This window comes from Heterocephalus glaber, unplaced genomic scaffold, assembly GCF_053883595.1.
Source record: "Heterocephalus glaber isolate CG9 unplaced genomic scaffold, H.glaber_assembly_v1.0 deba00000594, whole genome shotgun sequence".
Classification (NCBI taxonomy): Eukaryota; Metazoa; Chordata; class Mammalia; order Rodentia; family Bathyergidae; genus Heterocephalus; species Heterocephalus glaber.
The window spans coordinates 66,000-92,430 of NW_028258151.1; the positions used below are offsets into that span (position 1 = coordinate 66,000).

General features: G+C 32.5%; 1 protein-coding gene across 1 annotated transcript in view; it reads right to left on the reverse strand.

Moving 5' to 3' along the window:
* The window catches only part of LOC101706220 (regulating synaptic membrane exocytosis protein 1), a 137,862-nt gene that overhangs the window by 16,490 nt on the left and 94,941 nt on the right, over nucleotides 1–26,431 (reverse strand). Inside the window, 5 exon segments of the mRNA XM_087205128.1 lie at nucleotides 3,391–3,557; nucleotides 9,092–9,204; nucleotides 20,183–20,212; nucleotides 24,087–24,199; nucleotides 25,219–25,401. Of these exon segments, the coding sequence (XP_087061254.1) occupies nucleotides 3,391–3,557; nucleotides 9,092–9,204; nucleotides 20,183–20,212; nucleotides 24,087–24,199; nucleotides 25,219–25,401 (606 nt within the window).

Genomic DNA, 26,431 nt, shown 5'->3' on the forward strand with positions numbered 1-26,431 from the left:
TTTACATCTCTAAAATTAAGAATGTAGAAAATAATGATAACTGGGCCTGAGGTCCAAGTCAGGGGCACTGTGCTTGCCTTGCCTCATACATGAGGCCCTGGGTTTGATCCTCAGCACCACATACACACACAAAAGATAATTGATAATAATCATTAAGAAAGCAATAATAAAAGAGACTAAAACTTGTTTGCATTAAATTCGCTCTTTGAGTTTGTCTGCTAAAATATCCATCAATGTATAGAAAATCAACTTTGGTAAAGCCAAGAAAATATAACTCATAAATTTAATGCTATTGGAAAATTACTGGTTTTAAAAGGTTCTAAAATTATATGATGTCTGAGTAATTTTGATTATGCTCACATTTGCCTTTAAAGATTTATTTTGTATAAAATTTGTCTGAGTTGAACGAAAGAGATATATGACTGAAAAAAATTCAGAGCTATTTCAAGAAAATTTAGCTCCTTTTGGGATGAATATGTTCTATAGAATATACAAAAATTTAAAAAGATAATTTAGAAACATAATATAATTATTTGTTTTTTCTTCCATGTGTATTTTTATTGTCAGCAATGTCATAGATATTAATACATACTGTGGCTATTTTGTATCTAGATCCAAAAACATTCTTTAAAGAATATTTAAGCCAATACTACATTTAAATGGAAGGGTACCTGTAGAACAAATTGGAAAAATCAAGAAACTCCAATCTTCATTGATCCTTATTGTCTTGAAATAATGCTTATTTTGTCTGTGAATCATTTTTAATCCACTTTAAAATTTGTAAGAATAACTTCTAATTCATTTTACCTGAAGAAATTATTTTATTCTAATACAAATGATATTGTTATTTTCTTTTCCAACTACAGATTTCCTGTAAATTTAAACTGAAAACGTGAAATATGTCGTACACCATCTTAAACAAACTAGTCCATCAAGTTAGCAGGAAAAACAGTTAGGTCTCTTCAAACTGGGCAGACTTCCACGGATGGGTGCATGGAGGACAGAAGGCTCTTTTTCAACTCACACAACTGCCCTAGCATTGCTAGCATAGCCCTGAGTCAATGAGATACTTGTGGTATAATCATTTTTCCAAACATTAACCCTTTAAAACAATAATGTGCAGGGTGACTCACTGTAGTCACTGTACTAAGCAGTGTTTGGAAAGCACTGGTATTTGATGTGACCACACACAATGGTGTAAATAATAAGGATAAGATCGTGTCAGATAGTTTCCTCCTGAGAACACTGGGTACTGAGCTGACTTCCGGGACATTGGTCACTGGCTTTAGGGAATGCTAAATCTTTTTATTGATTCCCAAAATAAAAATCATCCGAAGAAATGCACAATAAAGCATGTTATGTCATGCAACAGTTTGACAGAAGACATTTAAGGAACTGGAATACAACTATAGCTTTTAAACCATTAAGTGCATCATAATTTAGATTATATGATATGGCAGATATATTATACTTTGAGGTAGCTTTAGGAAATAGTAAAGCCCTTATGCAGGAAAGGAACTCAAAAGTTTGCTACTATTTCATGATATAGAAAAATATTCTATTATCAAAACTGATTAACTGCTGATTTTTTAATGGCAAACTTATAAAATCTATGATGATGTTAGTTACCAAAATAAAGAAATGAACAGTATTATATTAAGAATAACCATCTATAGCAGTGTTAGCTTTGATAGCAAGGGAGATTACAGGTATCTTGATTTTTTTACAACATTTTGTTCTGGTGTTCTCCCCATTCCACCATCTACTCCCAGGCTTTTACCCCAGGGTTGATGATGGAAGTAAACCAGCTCTATGGTTCCTGTTTGTGTGCACACACAGGCATGCTTGTGTGCTATGGGGATATGTAGGGAGAATGTGTGTGTGAAAAGTAACTAGCCTCTGAGTGTCAGAAGACTTTCCCCTGACTGTATCTTCTATTTTCTCTACCCTCCCTCATTTTTCTAAGATCAAATGTGTACCACATAAGCACAACCATGGACATAAAGTATGAGATTACAAGAAAAGTAGCTCTCATATTAGCTTAAGGCAAACTCATTTAACTATTAGCTTTAGTGCCCAAATTTACATAATCCACTTAAACAAAATAAACTCATTGTGTCTTTTGGGTCTAGCACTCTCCTCAGCACCTTTACCAAATAAGAAACAGTTTGTAAATCAAGAAGCAAGATCTTTATTTTTTGCTTTTTATCAAGACATAGCTACACTTGGTGTTGGTGTTGATTTGTTAATTGGCATTTCCCTCACAAAATGGTTACACTAACATGTAGTTTCCTTCCATACACTTTGTATAAATCATAGTCCCTTTTTGTTCAGCTGCCTCAAGTTTCCCTGTTCTTTCTTCTCTTTTTCAAACACAAGCAGTTGAAATTGCTCATGTGGATTAACAGACTATGAAACTGTTAACTAACAGTAACATGATTGTTTTCAATTTTCTTCAAAAGAAAAGACGTCAGGTGTAGAGAAACCTCAGAAGAAGGAATATTCAGAATGCATTGCATTGTATATCAAAATGTGAAATAACAAGATTTTCTCAGTATCGGAAAGATATTTCTTTCTATTTTTAACACAATTATTGGTACTTATCAACCCCAACATTCCCTCCATGAAACCGACTTCTGTCAACTAGTTAAGAACATATACAAAATGCGCTTTGTCAACAATGAGTGCTTTACTGTAGACGGCATATTTAAGGTCTTTTCCCTTTCATCAGAGTATCTGCCTTGTAAGAACACAAGGGCACTACTGGCAACTTAGTAAAGGCCATACAAATGTCTTACAACTCACAAAATATAACCTAGGGAATATATATTTTGTTACCATATGCATTATACTCTGTCCTGAAAATAGACTGACCATTATGACGAGATAGAAGAAAAGGTAGACAAACTACAGCCTCTGGGGAAAATGTAGCCCAATATTGTTTCAGAACAGATAGACAGACAGACAGAGACAGACCAACCTGCTCATTTATTTGCATGGCTTTAACACTACAATGATATTGTTGAGTAAATGTCATGAATACTCTGCTACAAAGAATGAAACATTTACTATGTAGCCTTTTACAGAAAAGGTTTTCTGACACTGGACTAAAGGGTGCTCTGTGGATTTCAACGTATTAGATGAAACTTGCAAATGTGACACAGCAGTCAGGATTGTAGTACTAAGCTGTGCCTGGAAGCAGACAGTACCAAAATATTTAGTTAGTGATACCACACAGTACTTGGTAAATGCTTGACCCACCCACTTATTTTAATGAGATGTTTCTGGTACTTGACCTAAACTGTATTCTAGAAAGAACACTGCAGAAGCTGGTTGCATGGCATACCGAGGATAAAGACCCAGTAAATACAAACAGCATTGCCAACTCACCTGATTCTACCCCTGGGGAGCTCAGACTGCTCAGACAGAAAGCTTGTGCTGCTGAGGCGAGAGGCACTGCTGGTTCGGGAAATGGCAGACACATCACTGACATCGCTATCTGATGATTTGGCAGAGACGTTATCACAGCTTCTGTACTGATCTTTATGTATGTTATACTAAAGATCAAAAACAAGAAAGGGTGAGCTCCACCATCACATCATGGAAAAGAAAGAGAAAGCTGGTGAGGTTAAGGACTACTAAACCCCTCATTAGACAAAATGTACCTTCATAAAAGTGGGTGTGAATTCTAGAATCATACAGACATTACCATGATTTGCAATATAAAAAACTTTATGTACTTTCAATGATAAGTGATGGTTTATGAAGGCTGAATGAAAATTTAAATGATCAAGTGAAAACTTTCACAAATTGTTTGACATGATTTAAATCTGAAATGGTATTAATTTTTTTCTAGTATATCAGTTTATTTCTTCCCTTTCACTACTGCCTGTTTTAGTCACTCTGTATTTATGGTACAGACTGCTTTCATCTTTCTAGCTGTACTTGCTCATTATTTCTAAAACTATTCAATTTACCTATACATTTTCTGTGTTGTAGGACATCATATTCTCTTAATTTTCTTCAAAAGGTAACTCCACACAGAAATATTAAATCCAAGGGGAGCCACTGAGACAGACAACTTCATCTTGCTTTCTATTATGGTCTTATTAGACATTTTCAGATTTAAACTATTAATTCAGTATCAAAAGTGAAATATAAAATTCCTATTAATATTTCAATATATGCATATCTTATATTTAAATGTGTTTAAATTTGCCTGTAACACTCACTTTCTAAGATTCTAGGAATCATAAGGTACAAAATTCAACCCTAGGGAAACCGTTTCATTTTTCAGTGCTAGAGAATGAACCCAGTGAATCTATTCTTCTTTCTACTTCAAGTCATACTTCAAAGGACCACATAATAAACAGCCTATACACTACTGTAGTATATATGTGTTACATTCATAATAAGCAGTAAGGTTATGTAAATAATAGTTATATAATTTTAAAATATCTACTACATTAGTAGTTTTATCTCAGGTACTGAGAGTTAAGGTACTGTAACTTCTTACACAAAATGAAATATTTTGGCATTTAAGTTTCCTACCAAGCAATTTTTAAATTTATGAGCAATAAAGTTTGAAAATATCAAATGTTCATTAAACTTTTAGAAAAAGTGATTTATCCTCTGTAGTTCAATATCAGAGGAGTTTTAATGAATCTGATGTTGCTAACATATACTACATAAACTCATGTTAAACCCTGGCTCTATGTTTAAAAATTGTAATATTTTTAAAATATCCCTAGAGACTGGTTTACTTCATAATTCTTCATGTAAGATGTTTAGTCCTAAAACATTCAAATGTTAGTTTAAAACTGTCACCCCTCATGTGTACATATTGGTCAAAGAATTTTATATCAGGAATGAAAACAATTCACAATTTATCAAATATCTATAGTTATTTACCAAAGAATTTTTCTTAGTTGTATTTATCATTGAAAGTCAGATGCTAAGTTAAAATGCAAAGGAAACTCACATATGCTATTATGTTTAGTTACATAATTTCACGTTTGCTCTAACATTAATGATTTAAGATAACTTATTGAATGTGATGTGATAATTTGGTTTACCAGAAAATGCTATCACATCTAATACCATGATCCTGACAGATATCATTCTTTTCAATCAGAACTGTTTCTAATTTACAGAGTAGATGTGTAGCAGAGCTTGAATTTAACATTTGCTGGGTTCAAACACAACTGGGTACAAACACAATTCCTAGATTATAGGCTTTTAAATTACTGTGACAAACAAGATGGACTATATAATAATCATAATGTTTCCAAATGGGTTCCAATGATATCTTTTTCATGAGAAAACAGGAAATAACAGAGGATTAATGCTCTAAGAATTTATCTAGACATAGGAGATTTTTCCAGCATTTAGTTTTCTAATGTTTCCTTTATTCCGCAACTAAATATTAAGTAATAAAGCATAAACATGTATGTAAATGGAAATATTTCTTCAACTAAATAAATCTTCCTCTTCCATAAGACATCTCTTCTTCAACTTTCTTATATATAGATCTTTCCTATTAGAGCAAAGAGGCAAAATGAGGATGTCATAGTAAACTTTTTTATATTGAGATAATTTATCATTCTCACACAAGATCACAGTTCCTTTGGTTATTTGAACGAAATGAAATACTTTTATGTTTGCTTATCACCATTACATTTACTGTTTTTCAGAAACAAGTTAAATTTTAAATAATTTTTATCAAATTATAATGCGTTAAATTTCCTATTGAACAATGTAATATTTTAATGAAAAGAATTATATTTTGAGGAACATGATATCCTCAGGAGGAATTCGCACTGATCATAGAATAATGTTATTGATGGGTGGAAAGGCTCTTTTTATAGAACTGCTGTTTTTAAAAGCAAGAAATAATAAGCACTTGGGAGCTACCTAAAAAAGCCATCACACAAGTCTTACATGCTCTTTCTGGGTTACAGAAACATAAGCCCATTTTAAAATGTGTCTAAATATGAACTCACCCTCCAATTATCAATTTCAACCCATCACTGAAGCACATAACATGGAATAACAATATCGAAAAAAATAGCAAGGTGACACATTTCTGAAATACCAAAGCTGTTTCATGTCTTTTCAAAAGCAAAATTAATACTAATTCCTTACTCAGGGTGGATATTGGGGTTATTTAATCTTTTAAAATAGATACTGGGTTTTTAAAAAATCTCAAAAATGATAATCATCTGAAAAAGTTTTGCCTTGAAAAAAAATCTAGTTCTACTGGTGGTTAGTTAAAAGTATTTTTGGAATGGTTAGTTAATTTCAGACTTGGTAGAATTTTCAACTACTGTGTACTGCTGCAAAAGGAGTCAGTAAAGAAATAAAGTTCATATTAATCTACATTATATTCATGACAATGCCACCACCCAATTATAGCAACAAAAAGGGATATTTGCAAAATAAATTTACAATGCTTGGTGAAAAGGATAGAAAGCAAAAAAGACAAATTTTCAAGTATGTGAGAACATTTTAAACTGAAATGGCTACTAGAATTGTTTTCTAACATCTCATTAATATGTAAATTTTTATGATTTTATGTATCAATGTAAAATTAAATTTAAAAAAATTCTTTTGGAAGAATATGAAAAGTAGAGTTATGGACAGTGTGTATCTTTTACTTGAGATAAAATAAAAAACAGCTATTCACTTATTTTATCTTACATACTTTCTTGTCCTACATTCTTACATGTTTTTAAGATGCTATATCTTTGATGACACAATTGATACTATCAACTATAATTTTAAGAGCTACAGTCATAATCAATATGCTCAGTAAAAATAACAGTGATATATTTGAAAGTAATGGCTCTGTAAAAATACCAAATGCAGTGATAGAGGAAAAAAGAAACAGGTATCTATGCAGAGGAAGGAAAGGCAGAATACTGAGGTGTAAATTAAAAGCAACATGAGAACTTTAAACTAAGCCGAGTAATGTGCATTTCAGTGACAGAAGTAGTAGAAGAAATTGCTTCACAGAGCGGCTTTACTAACTGTGGAAAAGCACCTCTTTCACTTTGTGCTGCAGCATTCATAATTTTGGAAAATAGATAAGCTGCCTGAAACACAATAATATATTGAGGCCTTTTCAAATTCTAAACTTCTCGAGCCAGAAAACTGGCACCTCATAAACAAGAAAGACTACTTCTGATTTACCAGGTCTATAAGAACTAGTGGTGGATTTCAACCTATACAGCATTTCCTTGCATAGAGTTTTTGATTGACTGATCAATGTTTAGAAGTACAATTCAGAATAATCCCGAAAGGCTTTCACTATTTCATCCTAATTCTTTACTTACCTCTTTCTCGCTTCCTATCCTGGCCTACCTCCCTTTGCTGTTTGTTCTATCTGTTCTCATCCTCTGGCATAATGCTGAAGAAATCAATAAAGCTTTAATGAAGCATTTCACATTCAAAGAATCTTTCAAATAAGTGTATCTAACTGTAGAAGAAAAAAGAAAACTCTAATCATGATGCCTTCTATTTTGTATTGCATTTGTACTCAAAGAAAACAAAAGTCGTGATGATATTCTTAAAGAAGACAGACAAGTAAGCTAATTCTGTGGTGATACCATAAAGAATGAACTCCAGAGAGGACGTATGGAGCTGGATCAGCAACTGATATTCTGCTTACTTTTTTTCTTCCTGACTTTACTTTTTAAAAAGTCGTTACAGACTCATTCAGAGTTGGGATTCCGGAATCACAGTGACCTCTGAGTGCCTCAGTTGGAAATGCTTTTGCATCTAATTTAAGTATAAAGTGACAGATCATAGCCAATACAGATGATCTACGGCAATACAAGTGGTAAATTACATTATGTAACTACCTCTACTTTTTGTATTAGTTATTGAATATCTGGTTGTATAATGAGCAACTTCCAATATTAAAAAATAACATGTAAATACCGAATAGTTTCTCTAGTGTGAGAAACTGAAAGTGTAAATAAGGATTAAAATGATTAAAATGAATAATTGATAATTTGAAGTAGGAAAAGGTCCAAAGGTATAAGGGTGGTGGGAGGGGAAGGGGAAAGGGAAGAAGGGAAAGGAAAAATTATGAGAAAGAAAAAAAAAATGGAAACAAAGTCTATGTAAATAGGGAAGGGTGGAGGGGGTAAAGGGCGCACAGGTAATGGGGTAAAAAATAACCAAAAATGTATCAATAAAAGAATTTAAAAAAAGGTTTATCTAGGCCATATTTCAAGTTTAAAATGCAAATAGATTTTCTGTGATCTATTTTAAGCTTTCAAAATAGGTTTTTCTACTCCATAGTTCTAGCTAACTGTATTGATTTAGTGCAATTTTAATTTGATTTCTAATAGGTCATTATTTCCAAAAGGGCTTCTGTATTTCAAACTAAAACAAAGGGTGACTAACAGATGCCACTACTTTGTACCTTTTTTAAGACTTTTAAATAAACCACATAATGTGTGCAAAATTACTTCATGAAAAATATTCTCTTAATTAAGCATATAGATATTAGTTGGCAATTTATAAACTCCTTAGTGTTTCCTTAGAAAATAATATTGAAATATAAATTAAATACTGACAGGCACTTGAAATTGTGTGACTTTCAGCTTCTAACAGTTTAGATCAATTGCTTTTCTTAGTAAAGATAGATCAATAAGAAATCTCACATCATATAATTTTTGTCATTCAGGAACAAATCTCAATAGTCAACATCAATACCACCAGTATTTAAGATTATAAATATATACCTTAATATTTTAAATGCAATATTTAAATGATATTTAAGAAACAAAATGGTATCTTATGTCTGTGAATTTGACTGACAATCATTGTGACTTAATACCAAGTGTTTCTATATTTTTAGAAAAATTATTATATCCAAGTAAAAAAATAACATTTCAGTAAAGTTGTATCTTCCAGAAATATCAAGAGGAGGGAGAGTTTTTTTCAGACTTTGGAAAAAAATTATTGTGTAAGACTATCATTTAATGATTACTTATCTTACATAACTCAGTGCTTGCTACTCCTGCCTGAACACCCACTGTATGTTTCTAGAAGGGTATTTGTTGGATACTACTAATTTTACCTTGGAATATTGCTCGCGATCAAGTTCTTGACTAGAACCAGACCCTGTTGTCTGCTTAAATCGATGCACTTTCATTTTCATTTGTCTTGTTCGCTCCTCCACTACTAAGCTTGCTGCAAAAACACACAATGGAAGCCTATTAAAACACGTGAAGCACCTTTAGGAACTACATGGTTTATGATTTCAATGCTTTTGAAATGACTTCAATTAAATAAAATTTGGAACTAACATATGATTAATAAATTTTAAAAATGTCAAATGTACATACTAGAAACTGTTAATCTAAAGATGAACATGGATCAAATCACACAGATGGAGACAACAAATGTTAGTAACAAAAGATTAAGCACCCTCTTTTTTCAACTGGTGTGAAATATTTTCAATTCCCTTCACAACTAATTATGTGAAAGCAAATTTAATTGTGAAATATGTTTTAATTATTAGTTTACATATATAGCATGTACATATATAGAGAAAACGAATATATGCACACTTAACACATCACACATGTATGCACAGGCTCACACGCGTGCACACTCACTTAGCACCCTCAGCTAACACTGGTGACCTAAACACTGCTGAACTGATCATCAGCTACTTTTTTGAAACATTCTTATTATATCATGAATTTCTACCAATAGCTTATTGTGAACATTTGCCAACCTAAAAATAGACTTACTTAGATTACAAGACAAAGCAAGCTTTCTGTTTCTGATGACTCTGAACCCTATATATAAAGTTCCTGTTTTGAAAACAAGATGCATTATTTTTAGCGCTTTAACTTATGGTAATCACTGTGTTCCATTTAACTCCTTATTAACCACCAAAGTAGCATGAGCCATTGTTTGGAGTGCAACCTTTGCAGCCTTCAATAAAATGTGAATTATTTCAAGACAGAATTCATCATGAGCAATATAGCTTAAAAAGTCTGCCTTTAACCTTCAAAACAAATGCAAAGGTTACTAAAAAATATGTTTACACATTTATTCATTTTGTAATATGAGAACTAAACCATAGGGCACTCTACCATTCAGCTACTTCTCCAGCTGTTTTTTATTTTTTATTTTGAGACAAGGTCTCACTAAGTTGCCCAGGCCAGGCTTGAACTTGTGATGCATCCGGCGCACCATGCCAGCTGAGATTTGTGTGTGTGTGTGTGTGTGTGTGTGTGTGTGTTTGTGCCGGTGTATACACACAACTGTGTACATGTCTACATATGTATGTGGGGGAAAACTTCCTGGTGACTGAGATGGTAGGGCTTCTGTCAAGGGCCACTAGTGGTTTTTAAAGTTAGTAGAAATGCTGATATACCTGATTGACCTGACTGCTTATTTCACCTCTTACAAGGAGTTTATAAGGCATTTGTTGATAAATTTTTCTCTTTTGACATTTAAATGTGCTTTACCATCTTGATAAGTAACACTTATACCTACTTTATAAACTTAAGCAGATTAGTAACATTTATTGAGTGCTCAAGTACAGATTGATACAGTCCAAATTAAATACACAAAGTCTGAAATTTGTCCCTAAGCGGTTTTCTTCTTTTTGTTTTTGTACCAGGGATTGAACTCAGGACCTTGTACTTGCAAGGTAGGCGAGGTGCCACTGAGCTAAATCTCTGGCCCCACTATGTGCCTAAATGTCTTAATCATATTTTTAGCACCAGATTATTAAATGTTTCATTGTGGTGAATTCAATAAATCAAACAAGCCATCTCCATCATAGTTATGTGAATTAAGCAATGACACAGGCTTGCTTTGCAAATGCTGACTTCAGAGACAAGAAATGGTGATCGAAGGAAGATGGTTCAATGGAAAGCGTAGGAAAGCAGAAATTTATTAATTACTTGACAAAATATAAAGAGTCAAAACAAAATGTTACGTGAGGGTAATTAAGAAGTGACACAAAATTACTGATTATGCTATAGCTACAGAAAGCCATATGCAGTATAAGATATGTGAAAATATCAGCTGTCTTCTGCCTATGGTGCAAGTACCTCTGGATCCCTAATCAGCCACTGCTACCAGCTTTGAGAGAAGCAAACGGACTGTGATCAGTTATTCTTTACAATTAAAGTCTAATGCAATTCAAAGAAATCTGATTTTCTAAAAAAATCAACTTTAAATGTTAGCTCAACTCTAACAATTTTTGACATTTATTCTTTGATAGCTTTGTAACATTTAGCATTCTGTAGTTCTGAGGGCTGGTGATTACCCAGGCGCTGACAACTATTTCCAAGAGCTGCTGACTTGATAAATTTTGAACCAGTTCCAGTGAATGTACATTGTGGGCAAGACAACACCTCATTTCTCTAAACAAGATTATTTTAGCATAGGATGTGGCTGCATCTCTAACTTTATTTTGCAAAACTCAAAACTGAATCAGGAGAATAGAGTGGTAACCTACCAGAACAAAAATAAGTCATACTGTTTGAAATGACTTCACTTTTACTTTTCAGAAATGATTACTATACTATATTTACTCCCAAAGAAGGTAAAGTTACTTTGAAATATATCAAAGATTTAAAAATCTCCAAATTTATATTATGACTCAACATCATCAGTGGACCCCCTTGATTCTCAAGCAAAACTGTAGTTGCTAGGTCATCCTCATTGCTCTTGGATTACAAGAACAGAAGCCAATTCAAATAGATTATTATTTACCTATTAATATTGAAAAGCCAGATAATTATGTATTAGTACATACACTTTCACAGTATTTTTCATTATTCCTAATGATGTATGTTCAGTGCTCTTTGTAAAAATAATTGCTTGAACAAGAAAATGCATCTCAGCAAAAGTTCTTTCATAGTCCCTGGAGAAACTTCAGTGTGAATGTAGAAACTCTAAATTTGCCAAAGGTTTTGCTGTTTTCCATTTTATTTCTCAGCTGTATATTGTGGAATAAAATAAAATTATTTCTGGATTATAGATACACAAACTAAATAGTAAAACAAATTTATCAAGTAAAATAGAATATTTATCACAAATTTGAAACAGAAAATATGAGTCCATTGACATACACAATTTTAGAAAAAGTGTTATGACTGCATCCTCGGAATGTAATTATCCTCAATTATAAGTAAAATAACTACAGCTTACAGAACTCAAATATTTTACTTTTAAATGAATGATTACTGACTAATGTTTAAAATTTTACATTTTATGAATTTAAATTCCAATAGCAAAATTGAAATATAAAATAAGATATTTTCCAATTTGCTCCCAGAACATAGCATTAAATTTACACTTAAGGAATATTCTGAGTATTAGTAGTACCGAAAACTAACAAAATTTCTAAAGTACCAGTTATTCCTTTATAGAAAGACTTTAAAAAATAGGGAATTTAAAAAAAATTATAATTGTCCCATATTAGAAAGTTGAATATTCCCTCTCATTTTTATAACAATGCAATTTCATTTAGCATTTAATGAAAATTTAGCTTACTTATAATACAATCATAAGAATGTTTAATAGACAATGTATGTTAACTACAATTATAGACAGCATGATACTATATGAAGCAATTTATCTCATCTAACACTAAAGGTTGATTAAAATTGCAATTTTATAAATATTTTTCTCAAGGCCAAAGGGTCAAAATATTTGCTATAAGCTATAAGCTGAATGATATGTTTCATGCTGAATAAACTGCCCTTTAAAAAGCATGTATCAATTTACTAACACATATTTTAAAAGATCCCTATTATTTTTGTCAACTTTACATTCAGTACTCTTTCCAAATGCTGGCACTTCTTTCAGATGAATCTATATATGTAAAAAATCAACTCAACGTAACAAATTATAAAACTGGTACTTAGTTTGAGGAGTTGATTTAAAACACTACTCTTGCAAAATCATTTCTTGTCTTGTAAAACACAAGCATATAAACAACAAAAACACCTGATTGGAGCATGCAGGTTAAGAAAAACTAGTTATAATTTATAAAAGACTCTAATGTGTTATAATTTTCTAATGGAATGAATTATATAGTATTAAAGACTCAAATTAAAATAATTATTTTTCTTTTCTTGCCACATACTTTGCTAAGAATTTTTAATTTACACAACATTCACAAAGGATTTCAGTTCATTCAGTTATCAAGGACCCATGAGCAAAGCTGGATGATCTTGGATGAATTTATGAACAAGCTACAATCGTATACAAATTTTGTTTGTGCCAATGTGTACTTTTTTATGTCTGTTTCTTTCATAATGTTAAGAAGGTCTATGACTAAAACAGTATTTTTGTAAAAGCTTAAGAGTTTGTGATAAACATTCTTTAAACTATTATTGAAAAGTCTCCATAATGTTAACTCCCAAGAGAATGTGATTATCTGTGAAACTTCTTCTATGTACCAGACATTTATAACATACTTTAAAACATTATAAATATTGCAGTTATTGATAATTTAGTCTCATTATAAACATTAAACTTGCATAAATATATTCAAAATATTTTTCATGAATTTACATTTATATAAAAATGAATCCTTTCTGATCTCAATGTTCCTTAAGTCTTTCATAGTTCTCTCTATATAGAAATGACTATGAATTTGAAATGTTTGAGTGTTTGTGTTTGGATAGAAAATATATATTCACATATCATTATTTTTTCTTAAAATTTTCAAGTATTCTTGGTAAAATACACTGTAAAGAGAACAGAAGGAATAAAAACTTCTATATTAAATACGTTAAAGTAAAAATATTACAATATTTTCTTTTTTAACAAGTTTAGCTAGCTCGTGTTTCTAAGGTGACACCTGGTGATATCTGGACAGGTCAGGGAAGCCTATCTGTCTATGATGTAATATCATGTTTTATGAATAACAAATTAATCCTCTGCTCCCTAACTGTGTGGGGCATTGTGTAGTACAGCCACACCCTTGCTCCAATGCATTGCTCATTCATAAATGCCTGGAAGTCTGAACGTTGTCATGTAGAATGAAATTGCCTCAATTACTGACAGGTGAGAAAATAATTCATTCTCTGGAGTACTATTTTAAAAAAATAACTGCAATGATAGTAAAAAATCAATACAAGAAACTATAAGATAGATATTAAAAAGTGACAAAAGAGAAACAAGATTTTGATAAATGAGCAATATTCAGTATAAACTCTACAAAGACCAAATAGAAAGACAATTATAAAGTATAACATTGTATCAAGTAAGTGTTTTGCTATTTCAAAAGTTAAAAACACAATAGTGGTCTCTGCTTGCAGCATTTTAGACATTAGATAAAGAAGAATTGTTAATATGGGTAAATATTACCCATACACATAGAATCAATGTGGTAAAATAGGAAGAACTTAGGAATGGGAGTTGACTAGGTTTAAATGAAAAACATAGACCCATTACTCATCACTTTCTCAATACTCCTTCAGTCTGTTCCTGACAGAGTATACTCCTTCACACAGTTTTATCTGTGAAGAGGACAGTGGCTCAGAGTAACTTCTGTTGTAGTTTATCTTATTTTAATAAGCTGCTGTTAAACTATTTAAAATGTCTTTTCATTTGCAAAATGGAAAACTACAGGGACTTTGTCTTTGGCTCTATTACCTAACTTACAGTAATTTTAATTTGCCAACTTACCAAAATGATATGTGTTAAGGAAAAAAAATAACTAGTTGTATTTTACATCACTATTTCTATTGCTTTTTAAGTTAAGAAATGACAGGTTCCTTAATTTCCATCATTAATGTTGGAGTCACTGTGTAGTGCGACACTGTGGTATAACACATCCCATTTCACATCACTCATCCCCAAACACACACATACACTATACAGACAAGTCAAAAGTTTAAAATATTTTGACTGTATACAAATGGTCAAGCTCCGAGTAATTTTCCAGAACAAAATGCAGTTCAATAGGCATGGGCATAACTATTATTCCAAGATGTTTTCCTTGTGCTCTTTTATAATTTTCTAGGATATTAAGGCTTATGCAGTAATAATATAAGCAATCAAATAAAATAGAATACCTATCACAGAAAGAAAACAATACATGTTAAATAAAAATAGCACACTTAGGAAATTTTAAAGAAACAACCTATGTTTGCTATAGCTAACTGAAATGGTGTATCGCCACAGTTGAATTACTACTCAAATCTCACTGCAGCTAAAACCACAAGACCACATCTCATTTTAGCATGTGTATTTCCATGGAATTACCTAAAACAGAGCTCAGGACTCCCAAATCCAGATGTCACTTGTCATTTTCAAACCTGCCAAGCTCCAGAGTAAAACAGAACTCTAGTTCCTGACTGATAAACTTAGGCTCTTCAGAGAATCTGTCACTGACCTTAATCTTAGGTGTTTTTCAGGGTTAAATAGCTTTTTAAGACATTTAGATTATGAGGAGGATGAATACACACCTCATTCGATCTTGAAGAAGAGCCATCCATGTAATAAGACCTCTCTGGGGATAACAAACTTGGTATTGAGGAGTTATTCTGTTTATACCAATGACTTGTTTATGCCTTATTTTAGAGCACTACACCTGCAACACCAATGGCAACAAACTATCTTCAAAGGCTTTCTGTTGCCTAACTTCACTAAATTCAACTGCAAGTTTTTGTGGTATCTTCCCATGTTTTACCTTATTTGGGAGACATGTACAAAAACATTAAAAAGCACATCAAGGAGCCTGTCCCCAGTTAGGCAGTGGTTGCCTTCTGCTGCCTTCTTTCCTCAGCACTTTCCATACAAAACTTGGGATGAAAGGGAAAATAATGAACTCCCTTAACTGGGTGTATCTTGTAAGTTCAGGCTTGATTATTTGGATTAAATCTTTGGAACCTTGAAAGCCTATGATACTATAAAAAATAAACACATATGGATCAGCTGAATGGGACAATCAAGTCAAAACCATAACTTCCAAATTCTTATGTTTGGCCAATTACTCCCATAAGGCCCCAAAGTTTATAAAGAGAAGGCTAGAATGGCAACTACATTGGATTTTAGGGGGGAGTGGGGGGGAGACAAGGGGGAGGGATAAATCAGACATATGCTTTAATGGAGCTATAAATAATTATTCATAAATATTCATAGTTAGTGTTCAGGAAAAGCAAGCCTTGGAAGATCAAGAAATATGTGCCTTGATTTTTTTTCTTTTTTTCTTTTTTTGCGAGCTGGGGCTGAAACCCAGAGCCTCGCTCTGCCATAAGCTATATCCCTCACCCCTAAACTTTGAAAATCTTAACCTACTATGGCAGGAAATGACTCACGTGGCCCAATATTCTATCTACCAAATAATATTAAAATGTAAAGCAAATTGAAATCTTTGTCACAGAGACTTAATGTTGATTCTGAAAAATACACAGATTACTTATTTTAACATAGATCAAGTACATCATCTGTTCCTATGTGCTTCCTCACCATAATATACTATTAAAATAAGTGTTAAAATAGCATTTCTAACTCACACCAAATAAAATTAGTAAAATTTATATTTTCAATATTTATATGAATTGTACCTAATTAAGATTAATGGTCAATAGTTCCATAAAAATTATTTTGAATAACTTAGCATCCAAACTGTTTTGCCAATATTATATTGAAAACCACAGGTAATTTAGTTGAGCTTTTATTACAATAATCTACTACTTAAAAATATAGTTGTCTAGAGACAATCCTTCAATAGCTTCTATGATCTGACTGCAATAATTATTGCATATTTCATTAATGAACAAAAAATAAAAGCAACAAAATGCTACTTATTCTTTGTTCCTGTTGAAAAAACCCCTTGCACTCTAATTGTCTTTCATTACCCATGTGTACAAGTTACACATATTTCATAATAAAGGGGATTTATACTGGTAGAATAGCCGGTGTGATGTGTTTGCTATGATTCAAATTAGCTTCCAAAAATCAAAGAGCTAATGCAATTAAGAAATATTCTCTAAAAGGCATATAAATTAGAAATTTATTATGATAATAACATTTTTCTCACCTTGAAGCCATTTAATTTCTGGTTCAGTTTTGGTCTTCTTATATCATTATTTCGATGCCCCCAAACTACATTCATGGGCTCTTTAAAACTGTCCAAGAAATGTAGCAGAGAGGGAAAAATTGGCTTACTTTTAGAATGAATAATTTAAAATAGGCCTACAAGCAGTCTGTGAAGACTAAAATGATATGGTCTCTTAGCTTTCAACATAAAAGGAGTTAAAAGGGTAAATGAAGTTGTGTGAACATTTATAGTTCTTCAGTTAACTATTCAAGTCCAAAAATGTGTTATCTATTCGAATATACTGCATTTACTTTCTAAGTTGCACAGTAAAAATGCAAAGAGCAATCCAGGTATAGATTTCACAGAGTGGTATAAAACTGGGTGACAAGAAAATAAGAACACTCAGTGAGCTTCTCCAACAACCTTGGTGTTAGAGGGGACATACACCTGTCAGCAGCTCTGTTACCTTAGGCATTCCACTTAATCTATTCAATTTTATTTCTATAAAACACAGGTCACTGTAATAATGCTGCAGTGTATGCACAGCAGTTACTCCATACACGCTATCTGAATGCTGGACAGCCTATAGACCAAAGGAGTTAAGAACAAAGACTTTGTAGGGAGGCTCGTGTCTAGTTGTCGATCCAACCACTCACCAAATGAATGACTGGTAAGGGGCTATGTTTTAATCTTTGAAAGCTTTAGATTTTTCAGGTGGAAAAGAAGGATATTTAGTTATGTCTCAGATTGTTGTGAAAATACAACGAGAGAAATCTTTAACACACTTAGCTGAGTTATCAACATATAGAAAGTACTCAATAAATTCTATCTGCCATTAATGAAGTTAACAGCATTTTATACTTCTCTTATGTTGGAATATTAATAGATTGGTCCTCCATAGTTAGGGTGACAAACTGTGCTACTTTCCCCAGAACCGTCCTGGGTTTAACACTGAAGCCATGTATCTCAGGAACTCTCTTGGTACCTGAAAAAGTGGGAGCATTGTTTTTCTGAAAATTCATCTATAATCCAACCCAAAAAAAACCAAAACCCCTAACTGATGAGCCCCTTGGCCTGATTGGTCAGCTAAAAATGTTGTGTCCTGGTCCTCATTTTTCCAGGGAGAGAGCATTCAGGCTACTGAATTCTTCAGTATTATAGATTCTAGAAACAAAGGACTATGGCTCAGAGCAGTGGTATTTCTATGCTGTGAACCTTGTCTTCCTTTTGGATATAGGAGCCTAAAATTTAACTTTAAAGAAATTTTTTGACTTGCTGCAGTCTTTACTGCCACACGAGGCAGCTAAACTGTGCTTCTTTAAGTCCTAGAGGAGAAGAGTAACACTGTCTGCTGCCATATCTTGCTAGAAACATTCTCAGTCTTGCCTCTTCAACTGTTTCTGGGCATAAGGTCAACTGCGCAAGGCATCTCTGCACTCCGTCTCCAAGGAAGGCTTGCAGATGATAGCACCTCTCAGCCAGCAGCCTGAGCTTACAAAGATGCAGTGTTTCGCTGTGTGCTGTAGCAGGGTCATGAAAGTACACATTTCATGCATATTTTACAGTGTATCACATGGATTTTTTTGTTTTAATTATTTAATTATAGCTTTTGGCCAATAATAATATCTATGGATGAAGAATTTTTACATTTGTCTTTCTTTTGGATAAGTGAATTATGTCATGACACACTTCCAATATAAAATTTTTAAGACTTACATTACACTAAAATTTATCTTTCAAATCTAACTAAATTCTTCTGAATCTAAGAATAAATACACTTGCTGTTTTTCTACTTCTAAATGTAAAGCAGTTTCTGATACCTGAATTAACAAAGCAAGACAGCCATAGATCTATGTAAAATTCAGAGATCAGAACATCTTGATCTCATTGAATATTTTAATTTTATAAAATCTTTTACCTAGTATATCAGAAAAGATTCCAGAATATGTATATCATGTGCCTGAATATAAATATAATTATATTTTTATAAATCTAGACTAAAATATGTTCTTAAATATTTGATTAAATATTATCTCCCATTTTCTCTTTGTAACACTGATACACATAACATATATGTAGACATACTAAGAGTTAAGGATGATATATTTGGAATTTGTGCTTATTAAAATAGACTACATTAGTGTGTAACGAAAGGAGGTCAAAACTAAGAGGTCTCCATTGTCATCTACTATGCACCAGTGGTGTGAGTGGGAAAAGCTCTTTATCTGGATAAACTCTGTTTTCCTCAGTATAAGATAGGTAAGCTGCTGCTCTCAAGACTAAGTTGGAGGATTACAATGGGTCAGAGATTAACTTGATCAACCTCCTTTCAAATATCGTGAAAATGTACTTTTATTAAAGCCTTATATACTTTTAAATATTATTCAGAACAGTACTATATTAAGCTGAAAACTCACTCAAATATTTACTTATTAGGCCACTTAGTACAAGAAGCACAAAGTGTGTGGTTGTCTTGCAACCTACTTGAAACTCAAGTGCAAAGACCAAAAATAAAATGTGATCCCAACAACCACAAGTAGGAGGTCAGCAATGTATCAATAGAGCAGGCTGAATTATTTCCCTCTCTTATATTTTTCAGAAGGGTAGAATTAATGAGTATTACAACAAGATTGAGACCAAGAGAAGTAATACTTGGGTAGCTGCTGTCAAGATGTACGGTGGAAAAGGGGTCAGAATATTCATTAAGCTCTCTGCAAAGTAAAAACCAGGCATTTTCTGCTACTTTGAAGCAGATAATACCCTCAGTAAAAGGAAGAATTACATCCCTATGACAGCAGGTGAATGCAAACAAACAGAAACAAAGAATATGCTATACATTCTTACTACGTAACATTAATACATAATAATAAAATTTTCAAAGAGAATTGTTTTCTAGCTGTTGGTATGTATAAATAAATTTTGAGGCAAAAACTTGTCTTAGTTTTAAAGTAATGTTTTTCTCTTTGATGTGAAGTGTGCATAATGTGAAAGAATTACTACCAAGTGCCTACAAAATAATTTCAGGAAATAACTATGTGTCAAATAATTATGCTCATTATTTTCAATAAATATTTATATTGTGCTTGTATATTATAAAAGAAGAGATAATATTAAATGTTAGAAAATTGCATTAATATTTACCTTTTGTGGAAGAGTTATATTTTTCTTGTTCTTCAATGAATTAAATGCACATAATGATGGAAACAAAAGAAAGAAATCAGCAAATTTATAGTTAGACATGGAAATATGAATCAACACAATGGTATGAATAATAAAATGCATAACACATAATATGACATGATAAATTGCAATGACAAACCAAGTCTCAAATATGGTACTAAAATCAATCAAAGAAAGAATGAATACAGTAATTTAAAGATTTAAAACAAAAACATTGGATATTAATATTTTTTGGCATTTGTAAAGTATATTCCACATTAGTTTTTCTTGCCTTTCAAGAATTATACATTTTAGCACCAATTTTACCAAAAAAATTTTAACTTAAATTCACTGTTTTTTTAATTGTAAGTATATTTAAAATAATCCTTACTATTCACAACAAAAATTTTATCATAAGAATATTATTTCATATGTTTAAAATTTCATCTGATAAATAAAAAGACCCATTTTTACTAAGTAGTGCACATTTTAACATTTTACACATGGAAAAACATAATTTCAAGAAATAGCTACCTGTCAAGTAATTTAAACAATCCTTTTTGTCTTTCTCCAGTTAATTATATTAAAATACTCCAAAGTCAAATTACTTGGTTGTTAAAGTCTTCATAGACACTTCATAAAGATTTATATCTATCTCCTTCCTGGCATACTATTTACTGAGGAATCTGGTCAATCTAGGTACATCTGAAGAGGAATAGGTACCAGATATAATAACGGATATATACAGCAACTAGAACACTAATTTTTAATTTATGAGTGATCTTCAAATGATTCTATGAAGACATCCATTTGAGTACACATACATGGACACAAATCAGGTGGTTGGCTTCAGGAAATCATACAATTTTTATTTTTGTTTTTAGATGGGGTTTTACTGTATTGCTCAGGGTGGCCTTGAACTCTTGGGTTCAAGTGATCATCCTGTCTCAGCCTCCTGAGTAGGTGGGAGTATAGGAACTCACCACTGTGCTTGGCTAAAAAATTATACATTTTATAAAAACAATTACGTTGGATTTAGCTTCGCTCTATGTAAGACCTAGACTGGAATACAATGTTGAAATGCAATCAAAGAGACTTTCTGGAAGTCTCTGCTCTCACTTTCCACATATTGTTAAAGTTACGTAAATTGTAGTCTACTTTTCCAACTACTTTATCTCAAAATCTGATTACAGTCATCTCTTTGTTTTTCCTATAAATCTACTCTATAAATCCAGACTTCAGGTATAAAATAGGTGAACATCCTCAATTTTTAAAAGAAAGTTCAAAATGCTTTTTTTTAAAAAATTAAGCAAACATATCCTTTAAAATGCTGTCAGTCTTTAAAATAAGTGATACATTGCTTTTATGGTGTATAGAAAATCTCATTTATTAGAAAAACCATGTATTCAAACAATCAAAATGTCCCAGTATAAATCCTAAAAACAATAATGTAAGTAACTATATATGGAAAATACTTGAATAAAATTATTTTATACATGTATCAAGAAGTTCTACCATCATGTGAAATATCTGCTCTTACCAATCAGTTATGAACTCAATTATCTTTTAGTAAACAGAAAACTACCCTTTGTTAAAAATCAGACAAGACAATCAGAAGGAAGACAAGTCCAGTACAGGCTTAAACAACTGTGAATAAACTGCAGTCAGTATTAATCTTCATAGAACATACAAGTGAATTTTAGCAAATTATATCAAAAGAAAATTACTAACATTTTTCTCCATCCTTAAGAACAACCGTGAAATCATTCTTACAATTCACTGAATAATGTCTCCTGAATCAAATTAGAAATCAACTTTTGAAAACGTATTAGCTATCATAGCTGTCGTGTGAGCTGTTCAGTTTGAAAGAGACCTGCAGTACGATGATGGCAGACACCGTTATCATTTACCCAAAGTCCCCAAGTGCATTTAACATCATAAATTATACTGCATTGTTTTATTTCTAAAAGAACCCACAGCATAGTCATACATGCTTGTGATCACATTTGTAAAAGCTTTATCTCTTTAACTTTTAAAATCATATATTTATTTCAGGAACCTCAAATAACCAAAAGAGTTCACTAATGTATTTGTGATACTAAATATGAAAATAATGTCACTCTCGGTCATTCCCTTCTTCCCACCTCAATTCAATCCTCACACATTGATGATTTCTCTGAAAGACAACTGTGAACAGGAATATCATAAATAGTTACATTGGTATCAACAGAAGAACATGAGATTTTTTAAAAAATAAAAACTAAAATCCAAGTGCAATTCAAGTGATTTGGCACAAGCAATTCTTACTCCTCCAGAAGTAACATAATTTTAATCTCACTCTGTGAGAATTATATGCAATACCATTATATGCTTTTGAACCTGTACAGGGTTTTACTTGCAACTGTAGGAAATGCAAAGAATTTTAGGAACATAGGACTTTTGAGTATCAGAGTGACCCAGTAATATTCAGTATAAATACCAAATTTGTGGTTCTTTCAGTTGTGCAACAGGAGTTCATGCATGAATAATTCAAACACACACCCACATTTTTGTAAAAAAAAATCATCTGAGTTATTGCTAGTTTTAATAACATTATGAATAATCTTCTCAAAATGTTCCCAGAATAGTTTGTGAAACATATGAATTGATATTCCAATAAATTACCTGCTGTTTTAGAAAAGAGAGTCAGAGTTTAACAAAGGATCATATTCTCCTGAATAACTAAATGGGATGAACTAAATGGATACTTGAATAGCAAACCTGAAAAACTAAAGCATGATGTATGACCAAGAGATATGATTAAAAAAACGAATCTAGAGTTTATTGTACCAATACTACCCTATTAATGACTTCAAATCTCTTTAAATCTACACTAATTTTTCTATAATAAAATATTCTACAGGACAAACTATTCCACATGGCTCTTTGAAACAATGCATTTATCTTCTCGGATCTTCAACATTTCTAGGTTATATTCAGTAAAGCATTTCAATTATGTGAGAAAATGTGCCCAGCACCCTCGATATAGAATGAAAGTTTTACACCAGCAACAATGAACACTGTTGAAAAAAAATATTTAATACGTTAACCTTCAAGTAGCTTAAGGATGAAGATTTTCAATACACGTTTTAAATATAAGAAGTCCACTGCATTTATTATACAATCTGAAATTAGATACTATTTTAGGATTTTTAAAAGTCCCCAATAAGAGATATGTGATAACAAATACTGATACATGTAATTTCATATCCTGTGAAGTGGGTCATAGGAAAAATGCTGTATTTAAATCATGTAGCTCAGGTAGTTTAAAAATACAGTTTTTTAGTCTCTACACTCACATCACACACACACACACACAATGTCTCTCTAGAAAAACAAAATGTATATATGTTCAAAGTAAGAATCTTTAGGCAATATGAAATGTTGAAAAAGACATTAAATATGTGCTCAAAGTCATTTTCATCATTGAATTTATATAATAATACAAAATACTGCCAATCAAGCTAAAATACAAACATGAGTGAGGCACTAAATATGATTGTGTTTAATGTTTTAAAATAAGGTAAAGTAAGCCTTCTTTTAACACACAAAAATTCATACTGTGTCAAGGTTTTATTCATCTTCTACTCTTGTATCTTTGTTAAATGCTGTTGTCAGCTCCACCCATTCTTTTAAATGACCATGTAAAACTCATCCGTCCACTCATTCAATAAGTGTGTATACATCATGAACAGTAAGGTACTGGGGATAAAATTCTAGGAAACTTAAATTCTTAAGGTTCAACAAACTATATCTAATAAAAATACTATTCCTTCACTACAGGGGCATAAAACGAGGAGGTTTTCCAATCCCAGATTGGTGGACAATGATCTGTCTTTATGGATACCTTGTTCTATACTGCCACTCCGCACTGGCACCTGGGGGAGCTGTCTGCCCCTGCGGCTGCTGAAGGCTGTGTCTGCCGGAGGCGACTGCGTTGGACTTCCTTGTCGGTGTGTTCTGCAGGCAAAAGCAAAGGCAGTGATAAAGTTCCGGGGCAGCAAGGCAAAATCCTTTTCCCTTTCCTGCCACTACTGCAATAGATATATAAGCCCTAACGGGGCCACTGGAAGCAAAGTGAAATATTTTTCTTAACTTTCTAAGGATATGTGTAAAATGAGTGCTACAAAAGGGGGCTAAAGTGGGCAGGGTAACATCTGCCACACATTCTGCTTGATGACCTCCCCAACTGAGCTGAGTCAGTCACTTCCCATTAACTTTCTATGAAGTCGTGCTTTCTGGGAAAATTATTTCTTTTTGACAGTGCTGAACAAAACATGGAATTATAGCCTCTACATCATTAAAAAAATTAGTTATGAGAGGCTGTTACTTGCTGTTACTCTGAAATCAATACATAGTCTAGGATAACATACTGATAATAATTCTAGCTGCAGACACTTTCATAAATTGTTATTACACGTACTTTAGTTTTAAGTAGGGAAAATATAGAAAGGTATCTAAAATAACTGGATGCATGCTATGAAATATGTGGGTGTGAGGATTGAGAATTACGAATGGAAACTGGGGAAGCATGCACACTGCCACCTGCTGGCCTTCAATCGTTTTCTTCTAACTGAAGAACTAAAACACTTTAAGACATCTCTGAACACAAATAAAAGCTTGTCTTCTAATTGTTACATTTTTAAAGCAAATACATATTTAACTCCAAGTAATTTATCATGAAGAATTTTACATATTTAGTAAATTATATATGAATATGCCACAAACAGATGAAAGACATAACATAGCCAGATTTGATTTCCGATGACAGCTAACTGGCAGGAAGTAGAGGCTACCACCAGCACAGTGAAGATAGATGCAGGTAATAGAGGAGGTGGGAGAGGTTTCAGTGCCACAAAGAAAGGATCAAAGATTATGGTGTCAGAATGAGTGAACGCTTCGAGTGCTCAGGAAGGCACAACACCACACCAGGACCCGGAGGCAGGACATGAATGCTGGGCTGGACACGGAATAGCAACCTTGTCAGGAGCGGAGAAGGTGGCGCCGACCCTCCGGGGGCAAGGTGGTGCAGAGAACACAGTGTTCTGACACTAGAGTGCTCGCTCGACTTGGAGCGAGCGGGCGGTTTGCCCCTAATAACTGGCTGATCAGTCGCTCTGGGGGCTGCGTGTCCCCTTCTAGAAAGACATGGTGGGAGAACCCTAAAACATCAGGGCCAAGAAAGGTCTTCAGTCAACAGGTACATAATAACTTTAATACCAACACACCTGTCCAAGGAAAACCTGGTTACTCTGACAAGATAGTGATTTTGCTAGAATCAGAAAAAAACCGGTCACACAATTACTAAAATGGAATTCATATCAAATTGTGCAGTTATTTTTGCATATATGAATGTCATATACTTTTTAAAGGACAAATCTAGATTGCTTCAATGTAATCAACTTTTGTAAGTCCCACAAGGCAGAGATTTCTATCTCTTATCTCTTATTGAGCTCCATATCAAATGCCTAAACCATACAGAGAGCATATGGAGAGCAACAGCTCAGTAAAGACTGAATGAGTATAATTAGAATGCTGAGTAGTGAAACTTCAAGTACCTGCCTTCAAGATGAAATAACATTATGGGGAAATCTGTGTATTACAACATTCATAATTTTAGTTTTCAATAAACAGTCAATGCCAAATAGACAAAAAAGGAGGGATGCCTTTTGAGGCTAATACAGTATTTTTTTAAAACAAATAAAAATAGTAAGTGAGTGCTTCATTAACTTACACAATGGATTAAAGTGCAAATGATTAATATGTGAATAAAACATTCTCTCATATATAACAGTATCTGAAAAGACATCTGTTAACTTCATATGGTGCTCAAAACTGTTTTGAGGAAAACTTAATTAAGGCTTAAGAATTAAAAACTGATGTTTATACATATATATTCTATATGTATAGATATATTTTGTGTATACATACTTGTTTATGATACATGCTTTTTGCCTTTTATCATTTCAGTAGTTTACCGAAATGCATGATTATCATGCCTATTATATATTATCTCAACAGAAGGAATGAAATAACATGTCATTCTTTTAAAGCAATGTTGTAAAATTCACTTAAGTTAAAGTGTGGAAAAATAAACAGTACATATTGATCACCAAAAGTATGTTTAATGAGCGGTTTATTCAACTTGTATTAGAGTGATAATATTTCTTTAAGGTAAAATGATCTTCACAG